The 17,586-nt window shown below is 44.2% G+C and overlaps 2 protein-coding genes across 18 annotated transcripts in view; one reads left to right on the plus strand and one right to left on the minus strand.

Annotated features, from left to right (window-relative positions):
* The first annotated feature begins 2,022 nt into the window (after positions 1 to 2,022).
* Positions 2,023 to 8,228, plus strand: nyx (nyctalopin). The gene is made up of 5 exons (XM_086220184.1): positions 2,023 to 2,571; positions 2,776 to 2,840; positions 4,252 to 4,538; positions 5,330 to 5,634; positions 6,441 to 8,228. Exons 2-5 carry the CDS (start codon positions 2,819 to 2,821, stop codon positions 7,267 to 7,269), a joined length of 1,443 nt encoding a protein of 480 aa, XP_086076310.1. The 5' UTR covers positions 2,023 to 2,571; positions 2,776 to 2,818; the 3' UTR covers positions 7,270 to 8,228.
* Positions 8,229 to 13,350: 5,122 nt separating this feature from the next.
* The window catches only part of caska (calcium/calmodulin-dependent serine protein kinase a), a 94,684-nt gene continuing 90,448 nt past the window's right edge, over positions 13,351 to 17,586 (minus strand). For 7 of the 17 annotated variants that reach the window (XM_086220193.1, XM_086220187.1, XM_086220191.1 and 4 more), the window contains 6 exons: positions 15,485 to 15,565; positions 15,284 to 15,364; positions 15,001 to 15,203; positions 14,779 to 14,862; positions 14,603 to 14,629; positions 13,351 to 14,154 (listed from right to left, as the gene is read on the minus strand). In XM_086220193.1, coding sequence (XP_086076319.1) covers positions 13,978 to 14,154; positions 14,603 to 14,629; positions 14,779 to 14,862; positions 15,001 to 15,203; positions 15,284 to 15,364; positions 15,485 to 15,565 — 653 coding nt within the window. In that variant the 3' untranslated portion in view covers positions 13,351 to 13,977. The remainder of the gene's footprint in view (positions 14,155 to 14,602; positions 14,630 to 14,778; positions 14,863 to 15,000; positions 15,204 to 15,283; positions 15,365 to 15,484; positions 15,566 to 17,586) is intronic. The other 10 variants (XM_086220188.1, XM_086220195.1, XM_086220200.1 and 7 more) reach the window with 3 other exon arrangements.

Raw genomic sequence — 17,586 nt, forward strand, 5'->3', positions numbered from 1 at the left:
ATCTGGAAAAGTCCAGCATGTTTCCTGAAGATGTTGTTTACTGTAGTTGTTATGAGAGGTCTGTAGCAAGCGGCCCTGTTGCCTTGTGTGATACAGGGTGGGCAGCAACAATTCACATTAGAGATTGGATGGCTTAATTTCTTTGGAAGAAAATATATAAAGATTTCATTTGTAAATTCAGTTGTCTCTGTGGTCTTCTTTGCCTCAAGATGTGGTCCTTAGCATTACTAATAGTCCCTTCAACAAGAACCAAAGGGAGAGACTTGGCACACAGATGCCGCCGCTCAAGATTCCTCTTGTTTTCTAACGTGCAAGTTTACTGTTGACTTCAACAGTTGACATGAAAGAATCAACTTTTTTAAAAGGAAATTCTCACTCCCAAGTTTACTAAGAAATGAACGTTTTCGCCTTTTCATGACCTGTGGACATTTACTAAGAATTAGCACTTAGTGTTGACGCATTTTATTGCATTGAGGGCGCGAGTTTTTACAAGAGCAGGTGGCTGCATCGTGGAGGACAGCCTGAAGATGCAGTTGAGCAAAAAATATTTGATAGGTTAAACAAGCTTTTACAGTTTTTGAGAAAAACAGTAAAATACTGCTCCCTCAAAGCGTAAGGTGTCGACTCGCTCCGAGCTGAAGTTTGGTATAAATCGCAAGGATTTAAGCCTGACTATTGGCATCATAGCCAGTCGAGGACTAGACCTCTGCTCAATGTTGGATCTGTTTTCATTCACAGGAAGGTGGATATCAGGGGGCACGGTGGTGCAGTGGTCAGCACTGTCGCCTCACAGCAAGAAGGTTCTGGGTTTGAGTCCCGGCTCCAGCACAGGATCTTTCTGTGTGAGTCTGCATGTTCTCCCTGTTCCTGTGTGGGTTCTCTCTGGTACTCCAGCTTCCTCCCACAGTCCAAAGACATCAAGAGGCGACGATACTCTAAATTGACCGTAGGTGTGACTGTGAGTGTGAATGGTTGTCTGTCTTTATGTGTTGGTCCTGTGATGGACTGGTGACCTGTCCAGGGTGAACCCCGCCTCTCACCTGAAGGCTGCTGGGATAGGCTCCAGCCCCCCCCCCCCCCACACACACACACACACACACACACACACACAACACTTAACAGGACAAGCAGAAGAAAATGGATGGAACGTGGATTTCTCCTAAATAGGTGGGATCTATGTGAGGGCCTCCATGGTGTCCACATGACACTGATGCAATCGCCATGTCTGATGCCCAAGTGTACCAAAGACATGTTTCTGAGTGATAATAGAAAAACTACGAGTTTTGGAGAGTGAGACGGTTCTTTACAGGCTTGATTTTCAGTTTGTATTGGTAAAAGTCAGGTAACTCTACAGTGAGACGGTGGGTCTAACTTTGAGGAGGCGATGTCATGGGTTTGAAAATATTCTTCAGGAAGGGAAGATGCCTGAATTCCATTACATGGCGCTGTGCTTTTCCTGCCATGGCATGGAAACAATCTTTGGCAGCCAGACTCCAACAATCTGGTGGGAGGCCTTTAGAGTCCAGCAGGCCAGGTGAGGGGGATTCCCCCACCCCCAGAGACCCAGATCCAGAGAGTTCCTGTCCTAGAGCCATTATTGTCTCCTCTCATGGTGACCAGATGTGCTGCTGACAAGCTCCAACTTTTAACTGTTTGGTGGGAGTGTGAACCCAGCAACCTGATGTGTTCTGTTCTCTCTGTGCAGATGTGTAAGGAGCTTTTTAGGGAGACAAATCGCTTATAACAGGCATGAAAAGTGCTTTTTAACCCCCCAGTTTTGGCACAATTTTTTTATGTTACTCTGGAAAGGTCACATGATCCATAATGTGCAGACAAGGTTTCATAACGTCAGAGCTGGTGACACTCGTTAATACCCTGTTGTATAATTTCTGTGTCATTTAAAAAAAAAAAAAAAAAGGTTTTAAGGACATTTGAGTGACACACATGCATGTGCGCGCGCACACACACACACACACACACACGCGCGCGCGCACGCGCGCGCGCACGCGCGCGCGCACAGGAAAGATGCTTGTGAAGTAATCTAGTTGAACAAATTGTATTGATCGCCTCCCCCATCAGATCACACCACTGATGGTGCCTGCTCATCCCCTAATCCATTATGACAGCTGCACTCCTGACAAGTTTTACCTCCAACTTCATGCTATGTATGTGTGTGTGTGTGTGTGTGTGTGTGTGTGTGTGTGTGTGTGTGTAATCTGAGCATTTCTAAGTTACCGTTCACTCTCATCTGTTTGATCTGAGAGCTTCGCTTTACTTCTGTAATCCCGCCAACCGCCATCACCATCCCTCCATCCAGGGGATTTGACTGCCATTAAGAGATGGCTTTTTAGTGTGTGTGTGTGTGTGTGTGTGTGTGTGTGTGTGTGTGTGTGAAGGGCACTGTGAAATCAGTGTCAGGCAGAGGTAGCCAGCAGTAATCTGGCTCAGTTATGCCAGTGAAGGTGCTCAGAGCAGCAGACTGATATGGGATGGGCAGGATGGACCCATGCACTGATATTTGGACCGTGACCGTGAACACACATGGGTGCTGCCGTCTGGAACGGCCTGCAGGTAGGTCACTTCTACATCTACCCCTCTCACATGCTGTGTTGTTCATCTAGACTGTGAAGCAATTTAGCACAGGATGTTTCTTGAAATTCATGATTATTTTTCCTATTTTTATGTAACGCTCAGCTAAAACTACATCCGTGAAACTCCAGCTCTGTTTGATATTTATATCATTCATACATAAAGTGCTGTTTTGTGCTGTTTCAGACCTCCGTTAATCCTGGCATGTCCCAGATGAGAGAGCACAGTAATGACTGTCATCACTTTCACTGGTCAGTTTCAACCCCCCCCCCCATTCTCTCTCTCTCTCTCTCTCTCTCGCTCTCTCTCTCTCTTTTATATTTCACCATTTCCTCAAACTGCAACTCCTCAAATCATAAAATTTACACATCAGATTGAATCCTTCCTTAAGAAATGCTGGTTTTTCTCCATAGAAGACACCCCCCCACACACACACACACACACACACACACACGCACACACAGAATGATTAAACTAAGAGGCCAAGTGGAGCTAACTGAAAGGAGGGTGAAATCCCAGGCGCAGACAGCACCTATTGTTGTGTGGCTAATCTCAGATGAAAGCTGTTCTTTCTTAATAACATCATCATCATCATCATCATCATCATGTCACCAGCAGCTGGTGGTTGAGACAGTTGAGTCGTCCACCTGCTAGCGTGACTCTGCAAACATCAGGGCAACTGTTACATTTTGGAGAAACTGATCCGTCTTCGTTTAGATGGAGCAGCCGAGTGGCGCTGGATGCAGAGGAGGGAAATCTAAATGTGTGTTTGGTGAAGTTAAGGACAGATTAGGGTTTCTGGATCGATGTTTTGTCTTTTGTGGTTTATTCAAGATCGCTTCCAGAAGTAGGTCGCGGTCCAAGCCAGGAGAGAGGCGTATTATATTGGCTCTGTGTGACGGTTGAGTTTCAGCTCTAGTTTCATTTTGCTGCTAAATAGGAGCCTAATGCTCAGCTGCAGTTTGGCCTTTTACCGTAATTACTCTATTGACTAACCCTACAATAATAGACACGAACGCCACAAGTCTACTGACATCACCCACTGCGTTTACATCTTTATTCCCATAAGAATGTCACCTCAATTTGTTTAGGTTGATTTAATTTAAGTTTCATTTATTGATAATTTTTTCCTTTTTTAAAAATTCTTCATGTTCTAATTCTAATGTCTGACGCCGAGCATTTGTATGAATGAAACGTTTGAAAGGGTGTAATTATGCTTTTATATTATCACACGTCAGGGTTGTAAAATCCTTTTTAAGAAATGAAATTAATTGCAATAATAAAAGGAATCATTTCTGGAATAAAGTGCCTCTCCCAGCGTTAGCAAACTGATCTTTTGATGGAACAAATACATTTTTATTATCAGTCATCAATTGATAATTCATTGAAAAATTACATCCTGTCTTTCATCACTGACCTTTTTGGATGTCAAGGAGAATTTTTGTAGGCTGGTAATTGTTATCATGTACTTTTTTAATTTATTTGTCCTTATTTTCCATCTGGTGGACCAAATCAAAGCTACTGGGCTCAACATTGGCAGCCCTGATGGAGAGAATGGAACCAGTTCTGATCATGGCAGCCACCAGCCTCTTTGAAAGCTGGGATCATTTAATGATACTGATCCTAAGTACTAATGAGTCCACCCACCTCTGTTGTCCTCAGTGTCTGTGCTGTGCCTGCTGCCCCAGGCGGTCCTGGCGCGCTGGGCTTGTGTCCGGGCCTGTCCGGCGTCCTGCTCCTGTACACAGGAGAAGAGCTGCAGCGTTCTGTGCGACAGGTCCAGCCTCGCTGAGCTGCCCAAAGAGTTTCCCTGTGAGGCCTCGGCCATCAACCTGGACAAGAACCGGCTTAAGTTCCTGTCAGAGAGAGCGTTTGGTACCCTTCCCTCGCTCAAATCCCTCTCTCTGGACCACAACAACATCTCCTTCATTACCCCTGGAGCCTTCAAGGTCTTTATCTGGATTTATTTGTCACGATCATAATTATTTTGAATCATATTTAGTTTTTTTATGCAGTGGATACAACACAACAATACAGCATTTCTGGAAATTATTTAATTTGCCACCAATAATGCAGATGGTTTAGGTTTTCAGATCATGCCAGCAAACATGGAAGGAAACAGAACCAGCGTGGTCGCTCAAACAGCGGTGATCAGGACACAGATCATGAGCTCTACACCTTCAGTCACCTCCAAACAAATCCAACCAAACCGATCTACACCATTCGGTCCAGCACGGCAGGGTTAAGCAGGATTATCTGCTTTGAACTGCCTGTGTAAGATCAGCACCAAGAAAAAAAAAAAAAATCGTTCTTCCCACACATATTCCAGTTTTCACAAATGATCTTATTTTGCAAAAAAAATCCAAATCCAAATCCAAATCACTAGCTCAGCACTTCATATCAACAAAGGTAGCTGGTCCCAGACCCACCCTGTTCTCAAACTGTTCATCCAGCCTCGATGAGTGAATGTGCCCACAAAGGATTTTCAAGATTTGGCTAAAGTCCGACTTTTACTTCATTTGGTTTTGAAAAACTTCTGTGGTTAAAAACTTTGTTATCAACTTCCTCACTAAAGGGCATTTGCTAGGATGGGTGTTCTAGCCTTTCGCGGGCCAAAAGTATTTTAGGAATTAAGTGACATGATTTAAATCTAGTCTTAGTTTGGGTGTGTTAGAGGTGCTTTTTATTTTTCAGATCAAAAATGTGCATGTTCATCACATTATAAACCTTTCTTCTTCAGGGTCTCCCTAACCTGGTGGAGCTAAAAATGGCGCACAACGAGTACATCAGCTACCTTCACACACGAACCTTCACGGGGTTGAAGAAGCTGGTGCGCCTGGACTTGTCCGACTGTAACCTCTTCAATATCCCAGACCGCATCTTCATCGAGCAAACGGCGCTGAAGGAGCTCCTTTGTTTCCAGAACAACTTCCGCAGGATCCCTGGAGCCATCCGCGGCATGGAGAACCTGACTCACATCTACCTGGAGAGGAACAAGATCGAAGCGGTGGCATACAACTCGCTGCTGGGCCTCGGCAGCCTCAAGTAAGCTAAGCTAACTCACCAGCTAGTGCATTAGCATCACCTCACAGAGATGCTGCCAGGAATTAGCAACAGTCTTGAGATGGAAATGTTAATGGGAGTTGTATTTGTTTGCGTGTTAGCGTTGTTAGCATCACAGCTATGACCAGAGAGCTACCACTACAGGTTCACTTGCCTGTTGGCCTAAAGCAACATTTGACATTGGAGGTTGTCAGAAACTCTGATTTTTTTTTAAAAATTCATCCTGGGAACATTTTTCCGAATCAGCGTGTACAGAGTTCAACCTTGCCTGCCTATTTCAACCCTATTTAAATGTCCAGATCCTGGACACAAATGCTGGTGCACCAGCAAGAGCGAATGTTGAATGTCTGGTGGCTCCTGGTGTGAAGGCACCCTAGGAGCACCCTTGACTTGGACAGTGGTCACCCCCCCCCCCCCCCCACACACACACACACATTCATTCCATGAGTTTTTGGATTTCAGCCTCTATATAAACTAATCTTGTGAGTCACTGAGCGACTTTCCTATAAAGCCTCTGAGAGTTCTGTAGATTAAGTTTTAAAATGATGGGCGATTTGTAGAGTATTACAGAAAGGTCGTCCGGTCCTTACCCAACTCAGAGGTTCCTTTAGTTGTGAAGTTGTAATACGTCTTAAATAAATTCTGTGATGAAAGCTTAAGTCTTCTCTTTGGTATCAAGGCTCATTTGACAGGAATATTTGTACAATTGTCAACAGAATCAAAGAGGTCTTGAGAGGGACACCAAGACCCTTTTGTAAACGTAACATCCACTCTCTTCCTGATCTCAGGTATCTAAACCTCCAAGAGAACCGCATCAATGTGATCCATGACCAGGCCTTTCAGGACCTTGTACGGCTGGAGGACTTCTACCTCAACGACAACCTGCTGTCTGATCTGCCGCAGCTTGCGTTCAAGGGCCTCAGCCGCCTCAAGAAGCTCAACCTCGGGGGGAACCAGTTAACCAACGTATCCAAGACCTGGTTCAGTGACCTGGTGGAGCTGGAGATCTTGTATCTGGACAGGAACCAGCTGGTTTACATCGAGGAGGGAACTTTTGAGAACCTGACCAGCCTGATCACGCTGCACCTGAACAGCAACAACCTCACTACCCTTCCATTTCCTGTCTTCCAGCCTATCTACTTCCTGGGTCGCCTCTACCTCTTCAGGAACCCCTGGGAGTGCGACTGCTCCCTGGAGTGGCTGAAGGAGTGGATGGAAAGCTACAAGCTGGTACGGGACATCCCCTGCGCCTCACCGTCCTCCGTGGCCGGGCTGGATCTCAGCATGGTGGTCTTTGCAAAGGTGAACGGCACGTGCGTGGATCCAGGTGAGCTGAACCTGACCACGCCATCCTCAGAAATCGCCTCCACCACAGAGAACCGCTTCAACAGTCTCATTTCAAAGCTGCTGCAACAAGAGCTCAGAGAGGAAATGGGGAACAGTACGGAGAGCCTCCGCAACGGGACCCTGCTAGAGCTTGAGGACGGGCAGCTCTCCGGGGGGGTCGGAGGTCAGCATGCCAGGACCAGCCAACCACTTCTCTGCTTTCTCCTAGCATGGCTCTTCTTTGGTTTGATTGGCCAGTTGGAAATGAACGTTTGTCTTTCTTGCACATGAGAGAGAGAAAGTTGTCTTCCTGACCTACAGGAGCAACACGGAGTGGCATTGCCAACCGCTGATCACATGGGTCAGTCTTACTGGTGTTCCCGCCAAACAGAGTTTTTTGAATTTCTGTTGAAGTGGAAGTAGACGTGGTGGGCAGTTTCACACGAGCTGTTTATAAATCGATTATATTTATAGACAGATTGAGATCAGAGCCGGAAACATTTGGTTCCTAAACGATTAACTTCCACAGATAGAGGCGAGCGTTGATGTGTGTCTCTGCTGTCACGTGATGAAAATGTACTGTTTATGTGAACATCCAACTTTTGCTGTTGCATAGTACTCAGTTTAATTAATATTATGTAATATTCATAGCATGACATTAGTTTATCTCAAGTGTTTATGGTGTATTTTCATGGCCTCCACTACTTCAAGTCGAAATGTAGGTTTTGCAGCTTTTCCATAAATGCATTAATCTTCTTACTGCATGCGGCTCGGAGTCGTTGTTGCTGGTGGATGTGACAACATGCTTTGCCTCCTATGGATGGACTCCTCCCCGTTTATGGACGTGATCCTTCTCCGTCCAGGGGGGTGTGATGGCCATATGTCAGGCTGTGGATGGGGGGAGGTGGCAGTGTCGAAGCTCTCGGCGGTGGCAGGAGAACCTAAACATCATATTAAAGTACAATTACACAGATAAAAACGGCTTTAGTACATGTAAAAAAAATTTTTTCTATACAGATATATTTAATGTTGTCAGGGTCATAAATATGTTTTTTATGCAATAGAGCAGAAAGGTGGGGAAAAAATGTGTATATATATATGTGTGTGTGTGTATATATATATGTGTATATACGTATATATGTATATATATATGTACATACGTATATATGTATATATATATATGTATATACGTATATATGTATATACGTAAATATGTCATAAATATGTTTTTTATGCAATAGAGCAGAAAGGTGGGGAAAAAATGTGTATATATATATATGTGTGTGTATATATATATGTGTATATACGTATATATGTATATATATATGTACATACGTATATATGTATATATATATGTATATACGTATATATGTATATATATGCATATACGTATATATGTATATATATATGTATATATATGTGTATCCATGTATATACGTATATATGTATATATATATGTATATATATTATAGTTTGGACACACCCTCTGGTTTCATGGTTTTACTTTATTTTCATGACTTTTTACATTGTTGACTTTCACCGAAGGCATCAAAACTATGAATGAGCACATATGAATTACGTAGCAAACAAAATAGAGAAATAAGTGAAATATGTCAAAACTTGTTTTATATTTTAGATAACTTCATGATGGTCGGCACCTGAAATGGTTTCCAACAGTCTTGAAGGAGTTCTCAGGGATGCTGAGCACTTGTTGGCCCTTTTGCCTTCACTCTGCAGTCCATCTCATCCCAAACCTTCTGGACTGGGTTTAGGTCAGGTGACTGGAGGCCAGGTCATCTGGCAGCAGCACTCCATCACTCTTCTTGGTCAAATAGTCCTCACACAGCCTGGAGGTGTGTTTGGGGTCGTTGTCCTGTTGAAAGCTAAATGATGGTCCAACTAAATGCAAACCGGATGGGAAGGCGTGTTGCTGCAGGATGCTGTGGTAGCCATGCTGGTTCAGTGTGCCTTCAACTTTGAATAAATCCCCAACAGTGTCACCAGCAGAGCTCCCCCACACCATCACACCTCCTCCTCCAGGCTTCACGGTGGGAACCGTGCATGTAGAGACCATCCGTTCACCTTTTCTGCGTTGCCAAAGACACAGCAGGTGGAACCAAAGATCTCAAATTTGGACTCATCAGACCAGAGCCCAGATTCCCACTGGTCTGATGTCCGTTCCTTGTGTTTCTTGGCCCAAACAAATCTCTTCTGCTGGTTGCTTTTCCTCAGTGGTGGTTTCTTAGCAGCTATTCCACCATAAAGGCCTGATCGGCGCAGTCTCCTCTGAACAGCTGATGTAGAAATGGGACTGCTACTAGAACTCTGTGTGGCATTTATCAGGGTCCTAATCTCAGGTGTTGTTAACTTGTGATTTCTGAGGCTGGTGGCTTGGATGAACTCATCCTCAGCAGCAGAGGAGACTCTTGGTCTTCCTTTCCTGGGGGGTCCTCATGTGAGCCCGTTTCCTCGTAGCGCCTGATGGGGACGCATTCGAAGTTTTTGCAATTTTCCAGGCTGACTGACCTTCAGTTCTTAAAGTAATGATGGACTGTTGTCTCTGCTTAATTAGCTGATTGGTTCTTGCCATAACATGAAGACCAACAATTGTCAAATAGAGCTGTCAGTTGTGTACCAACCTGACTTCTGCACAACAAAAATGAAGAAGGAAAGAAATTCCACAAATGAACCCTGACGGGGCAAACCTGAGAGGTGAAAACCATTTCAGGAGACAGTATCATGAAGCGCAGCATGGTGGTACAGTGGTTAGCACTGTCGTCTCACAGCAAGAAGGTTCTGGGTTCAACCGCTGGCTTCATTTGTTTGTTTGCGGTGCTGTCGACAAAGCAGGAATCTAAAATATCAAACATATTTAGAGTTATTTAATATATTTTTTTGTTCCATAATTCCATGTATATTCATATACTTGATGACTTCAGTATGTATCTGCGATGTAGAAAGCAGTAAAAAAAAAAACAACAACATTGAATGAGAAGGTGTTTTGACTGGTAGTAAATATAAATATCTATATCTATATCTATATCTATATCTATATCTATATATATATATATATATATATATATATATATAGATATATATCCTTATGCTTTTGTTCAATTTGTGATTATGATGGCAGTGTTGCAGCTGAGATTATCAAAGTGTGGTTGACTGACATGATTGTAACATGAAAGCAGAAAACTTGTCATGTTTGTCATGTGCACACAGGTTCGTCACGTATGCTCCTGGAATCTGTTTCCCAATTCACGATCACCCCCCCACTGAGATGTCCATTTGCAGTATCTTGTTTATCACAACATTCATATACAAACCAGGGTCAAAGCTTTGACAGCCCAGTCTTTGGTCGTCAGTGGTGGTGTTATACACGCTGGTGTGTCATATGACATATATTTTTCTAAATAAAAATATTATAACTGAACAGGAATTTTCTGTTTCTCTTTTACTACGGAAGCTGAGAGAGGCCATTCTGTCCATGAATTTACTGTCAGAAAGATCATAAGGTTTATTGTCTTGTAAGAAGATTGTATCTTGAAATAATGGAATAAGACAATTATTGCATGCAAGGCCTTTCTCGGCTGCTGTATTTTCCTGCCCTGCAGCTCGTTTTGGTCTTGATGGAGAAGTAGAACCATTTCAGCGATGAACTCCGCTTAATCTACACTTGGGCCCTTTCAGTGAGGGATTACGATCGGACTGAGACAACTGGGGGAGGTGGGAGGCAGCATCACAATCACCATCACTCTGCTGCAGCTCAGAAATACAGAACATCTGACAGTTAGCCAACATGGAACTAAGGTGAAATGACAGAGACAGAACACTTGAAAGTGCTTGTCCGTGTGTGTGTGTGTGTGTGTTTGACTCCCGTGAAGGTGGAATGTGTGTCCTGGGTTCATCTGGCCTCTGAATATTATCATAAAAAGCTATGTAATGTGTACAGTAGGAACTTAGAGGAGATGACCCAGGTTAGCATTGCTGTCTTTCCCTCCACCAAAAACCAAACGCATTTTTATATTTGGAGTCATTAAAGAAAAAAAAGCACTGTCATGAACAAAAGTTTTTTAAGATCTACATATCTACAAGTTCTCTTCTGCACTATGCAACACCACTTTTTAGATTTCTGAAGGGTAAATAAGTTGTTAGGGTTACAAAGTTAACGTGATGAACATACTGCATCGCTGGCATGACCGGATGGCTACGTTAGCTCCGTTGTAGTGAACACTAGTGGGGAAGGGCGGGAGCAAAGAGTCTCCAAAATTCATCAAATACTCCATCCATCCGCTTTCTACCGCTTATCCTGTCAAGGGTCGCAGGGGGGTGGAGCCTATCCCGGCAGCCCTCTTGAGTTAGCTAGCATACACTGCTGCTAAGCTAACTACCAGTCAGCCACCCGGTGGAATGTTGGAGCGCGCAGAGAGGAGAGAAGGGTCTCTAGCCACTCATCTGCCTCTAAAAATGATGGACATCTCCCCATGTTGGACTGTTGTGGGTGACGTGCTGACACAGGGCACTGAGCTGAGGCCTGCCGGTGCTCCTGGAAGGACTCAGTCGCCTTGAATGGCTCCATCGTTCTGCTCTGTGCAGTCAATACAGTTCCTGAGGGTTCAAGCAACTCAAAATTACATAGGCTTAGTTCACCTAAATGTACGATAACCAAACTCTAATAACCATTTATCTCTGCATCTGTTTAATTTGCCATTTTCAAAGTAGAAAATAGTAACAGAACTTTACCTTGAGAAGGGAACACAGGCCCAGTATCTGACTGTTGGATTTCTGTCTGATCTTCTCTGCACTTCCATATTATCTCAGCGCCTCCTGGTTAAGGTGATGTGTTCATTTTCATCGTGAGATTTTAAAATCCCGAAACAATGAAAAAAAAAAAAAAAAAACGACAAAAAAACAAAGAAACACAGCTGTCCCAACTCGACACTGCCTCCTTTTTTCGCACTAATACTATGAGATTAAACAACAGCAGCTCTGCTCTTTCTAATCACTCACTCGGATTGATTGAAATCACCAAATGCAGCCCAGAGTTCAGCCCAGTGCACGTCCACCTGGAGCACAGCGCGGCTTTCCATACTGCGCGACTATAAATGTGCAGCGATTTTATGAATCGATTCTATGTCAGTGGGATGAATCTCGTCGTCACACCCACTCCGTAACTGACTCTAACTTGTGTGCTCAGACGTTGTTGTGTTGCTTTTGAGCTGTTTCGCATCTCCACGTTGTTCCTGCTTGTGTTTGCGTCTCTGCTGCACATCATAATTGTTTCATCCTAGAGTCAAACTGACCGTCTGTGGCAAATGTGAAGAAATTATATTTCATTATATTTTAACATTTTTCAAATGTTTAACCAAGTGAGGAGCGAATTGCTCAATACGCCTCAAACTGGTATAGATGTAAATTTTGATGAAGTAATTATTTACTGGTTTCTTTTATGACGGAACACGAAACGTGAGACAAAAAAAAATACAACAAAAGAACAATCAAAGTGTAGCCAGGTTAATAAATAATGACACCAATTCCGGTCATGATCATCCATCAGCGATACCGCTAAGCCTGGTGCTGCTCTCTGCTGAAAAAACATTGAGTCCCACAGAACGTGTACCTGACCTTCATGTTGGCGTGATTCTGAGGTCATGGAAAACAAACAATCGATATTTTAAATGACTACAGATCACTTTTATTCTTATCTCTTGTCTGATGTGTCATTGGCTGGCACGTGTGGACATGCTTTAAATTCTTGGACGGGAAACACCTGGTAACAGTCAGTGTTTTTTTGTGTGCGTGTGTGTGTGTGTGTGTGTGATGAAAGAAAGAAAAAGCCACTCTAAAGTTCATTTATCCAACACATAAAAGGAAATATATTTAAAAAATTGTTCATACCGAAGAACTTTTATCATTGCAGAGTCATTTACAGTCGTACATCAGTCTGTCACACTCATATACATGGTTATTCAGACGCACGCGCCGCCAGCCGCCGGCCCCCAGCCCCGGCCCCAGCCGCCTCCGCTCCTGTGTTACACAGTTTCAGAATCAGTCAGCATTTCATCTCTCGTCATGTGAAACTCAACGGAAACACCGATACTCTTGGACATCACATTTCTGAAATGGTAAAGGACGAAAAAAGGTGGAATTCTTCCTTTTTTTGTGTCCATCATGACACATCAAAAAGAAAGGTTTTTTTTTTCTTCTTACAAACACCACATGTCACTACATGGTTGATCTTTTATAAATCTGTGGTTTAGAAATGTCACCCGAAATGCAAGGGATGTGCATAGGTGTCATGTCAACATCCAGCTCCTTTTTTTTTCTTGGCCCCTCTGGCTTCCCATTGTTCAGTCTGGAATATTTGTAGGTTTTCTTCTTTTCTTTCTCTGACGGGAGGTGGGGGGGGGATACAGAGGGGACACGAGGAACACTGACTGACGGCATGAAAGCTTGCAAATGTCCACATGCATGATAAATCCTCTTCAAATCTCTAAAACATTGATGGATTCATTTAGAAGAGACAGTACCCGGTAGGGAGGAGAGCACGTGTGTGAGATGGGAGGATGACGGCTTAGAACAGAGGAGGAATGAATAAATAACGAGGGCTGGTGATGGGGGTGTGTTGGTGAAAAGACACCCAGGACAACGATGAGATGGTGGACTGGACAACGTACTGTCTCTTTAAAACAAACATCTACAAAAATGTTGCCTCCTAGCTAGTACAGACACGACAACACTCGTTTGTTTTATACAACACTATGACAAGGCCGTCTGTCAGGGCACCAGTCCGAGTGGCGGCTGCAGGTGTTGGTTCAGCGCCCGAGAGGATTTCAGTTGGATGCTGCGGTCACTTTCACAGTTCGCTCAGGTGCAGTGGAGGCAGGTTTCCATCTTCTGAAGAGGGAATGAGGGGAGTTTGGCCAAGGAGAAGGAGGAGGAGGAGGAGGAGGAGCAGAGAGAGTGTGATGGAGGTGGAGGAGATGCAGTTCAGGGTCAGTAGACCCAGGACACAGGCACCCACTGACTGGTGGTGCACACCAGGTCGATGGCCTCCTCCAGGTGCCTGATGGTCTCGTCGATCTCATTGTTAATGATGGTCTGGTCGAAGTAGTGGGCGTAGGTCTTCTGCAGGATCTCGGACTCCTTCTGCAGCCGCTGGAGAGACTCATCCTGCCGGAGGAGGAGGAATAAGAGCTGTTAAGTGCTGCTGAAATACACAAGGAGACCAATAGAATCTTTCTACGATTGGCTCTAGCTCTTAAATGTTTCAATTAGTAACCAATCACCAGCAGAGTAGGGTCATGGGCAGGGCTTCTGGTAATCTAACTCACCCAGCAGTGCCTGAGAGAGCTAGCATGAGTGTTGGCATTGCTAGCCTAGCCACTGATGGTGCTAGCAGGTTGGATGTTTAAGAGAGTACAGGAAAGTTTGGGAACCACTGGTCTCAATCCCAGCACAGAGGAGGGATGACAAAACAGCACAAGTAATGGCAAGTAATGGCTAAAAAAAGCTTGTTTCAATACATGACAAGGGCTACACACACACACACACACACACACACACACACACACACACACACAAGGTGAACTGATTCTACACACTGTCAGGTTGTACTTACTGGCAGCGTGCGACACCACCGGGGCATCTGACAGTGGCGCCAAAGAAACAAACGCATGCATTGTGCAAAAATAAACCAGGAAGGAGGTTGAAGAAGAGACAGGAAGATGCTGACGGTACACAAGCATGCTATGTGATGCTTGGGAGTGTGTATGTGTGTATTTAGTGTAATCCTACCTCATCGATGCCTGGCGTGATAGTTGGTGCAGCAATAAAGACGACGTATGGGGCGAACTCGGCTGTCCGCAGAACCTTCAGGGCCTGATGGAGAACAGCTGTTAGTGGGCAGCTATATGCGCTTGTGCACACACACACACACACACACACACACACACACACACACACACACACACACACACACACACACACACATCTGTCTAAAAACACTGACAAACACACCTGAGGCTCCACGTCCAATATAGCTATAAGTCCCTGCTGGTGGATCTTGCGGATGGTCTCCAGCCGTGTCCCGTACATGGCGTCCTCGTGGCTGCCGTATTCCAGGTACTCATTGTTGCTGATGTCCTGCATCATCTGGTCGTGGGAGACGAAGTAGTAGTTCTTCCCGTTCTCCTCGTCCTTCTTTGGAGGTCTGGTTGTATCTGTGGAGGAGGGAGATTGGATTTCCTCACCCTCAGTGTGTGTGTGTGTGTATACATATTGGCAGCAGGAGGCGTCTTACGTGGGATGGGGTAGGCGAATCTGTCAGGGTGTTTGGTTATGAGTGTGTTCTTGATGTGTCTTCTGCCTACTCCATGAGCACCTGAAAGACACACAAGCATGCACGCATGCATGCATACACACACACACACACACACACACAGCCAGTGAGGTCAGATACACCTAGCAGACAGTAAGACGTCACTGCTCCTCCTGAACTCACCTAACAGAACCAGTGTTTTCCTCTTGAACGCAGGAAGCTTCACAACCTCTTCATATGTGACGAGATCTAGTTGGTCAAACACTGGAGGGAGAGATGAAGAGTGAGAGGGTGATGATGATGAAAGACAATGGCTAGAGAGCTCTAAGAATGGGGGGGGGGGGTGTCTAGTAACTATGGAGATTGAAGATTTACTTCAACTAAGAGACAAACGGAGTGAGCAGCTTGTGTGCCGACATGTTTACTGCTGTAAAAATGATGTTTGTTTGTTTCCAAAGGGGTTAACGATGCTGGCGCGATGCCGCCGTTGCACAACGGAGCCGTGACTTGAAGCATAACAGCATCGGAGTCTTACAAGCAGACGGTGATTCAGCGCTATGACCTTTGCTGTTCTCTCACCTTTTTGTTCTGTGTGCAGTCACAGACGGCGCGTCCTTCCATTGGGAACATTTAAGAGACGACTGTAGTACATCAACAGTAGACATGTTTGTGCGTTTATGGTGCACTTGTGAATTAATCAGGGTGACGTCTGGAGATTGAGCACGTGTTTCGGTTTAGTTTGCTTTGGGGTAATTTTTATTTTTTTAATGAATCACGAGTGATAACATGTTAACATTCACAGCATTTGATGAAGATATATAAAAACATTAATTTCTGACAAAGAAAATCTTCCAAGTGTCTGATAGGTCTGTTCAGAAAAGATAAATCTAGTTTTACTGTGCTACAGCTCAGTTTGTTCCATTTCTTCCATTTTGGATAAATTCCCTTCACCTCTATCAAAATAGCACATACAGAACAACTAGACTCAGAGAAGTGGAGGTCGTCTGAGGAGCAGAGCGAAGTGTTCTGAACCTCCGCAACATGAGCCTCACGCGTCCCGATGAGCTGACTGGTGAAATACAATACCCACAAGTCACTGGGGTCTCTAGTGCAACGGGCGGCAGCTGCTGCTCTAACGAACTGATACACACAGGTGGGATGTATTGGTGTAGATGGTGACATTTAACTGATCATCAGTTAGCATGAACATCACAACACACTCACACACACACACACACACACACACATGCACACACATTAACACACATTAACACACACAGACCCTGCTATATGGTTTCAGTTTTGTCTCAGCCTTCTGTTGTTTTGGACATTAGCAACAAAAACAAAACTGACACAGAGCAGTGACAGCTGATTAAGCTACAGCAGTTATTAGAGTAGTAAAAGAAGAAGAAGAAGAAGGAGAAGGAGGAGAAGAAGAAGAAGAAGAAGAAGCACTGTCACTGGTGTTACTTACATGCAGAGAGGTCGTTCAGTTGGAGAAAGCCAGAGAGATGGACAGGAGGGGTCATAACATGGTTCGGTTACAACAGCAGATTACAACATTATACACACACGCACACACACACACACACACACGCACACACACAGTAAGTTACAACAGCTGCAGAGATGCACACGACAGTGCAGACAACAATCAGAAATACACAAGAACCAGCTGTTGTTGTTGCTACGGTAACAAGATACACTTAAGAGTCTGCAAAGATGCTGGTGATGTTAACAACATGCAGCATCACACACACACACACACACACACACACACACACACACACACACACACACACATCAGAAAACCAAAATAAAAAACAGAAATTCAGATCATGCTAAAATGATAATTCCTACAACGTTTCAGTGGCAGTTAAGTACTTTGACAAGCAGTTAAAGGCCTGCGTGTCAGATTTGATGCCTTTTACCATCAAATACAACGTGAAGAGACTACTTTGGATTAAAAAATGCACCTGTTTACAATTTTAAGGTTGAGCTTGTTGAGTAGCGTGTTCAGCATTATTGATGATGATGATGATGATGATGACGATGACGATGATGAGCACACATGCAAAAACAAACCAGCATTCACACAGGTAGTTTTGCTATCAAGGAAAACATTAAGACAAGACATTTTGAATTTTTTCTTTTAGGAATCTGCTGTCAATACCATCACGTGAGGGAAAATAATGGAGTCACAGCTGAAAGGCAGTTGACAAAATACATTCGACCACACTGTGACCTCATGCAATCTGATGGTTAGATGCACATGTACACAAACT

This window comes from Aulostomus chinensis, chromosome 12 (assembly GCF_037954235.1).
Source record: "Aulostomus chinensis isolate RoL2024-O1b breed Wild chromosome 12, RoL_Achi_v1.0, whole genome shotgun sequence".
NCBI classification, from domain to species: Eukaryota; Metazoa; Chordata; class Actinopteri; order Syngnathiformes; family Aulostomidae; genus Aulostomus; species Aulostomus chinensis.

Coding starts and splice junctions, on each gene's coding strand:
- nyx (XM_086220184.1), top strand. CDS start 2,819: ATGACTGTCATCACTTTCACTG. Junction 4,539..5,329: donor TTACCCCTGGAGCCTTCAAG/GTCTTTATCTGG, acceptor TTTCTTCTTCAG/GGTCTCCCTAACCTGGTGGA. Junction 5,635..6,440: donor CTGGGCCTCGGCAGCCTCAA/GTAAGCTAAGCT, acceptor TCCTGATCTCAG/GTATCTAAACCTCCAAGAGA.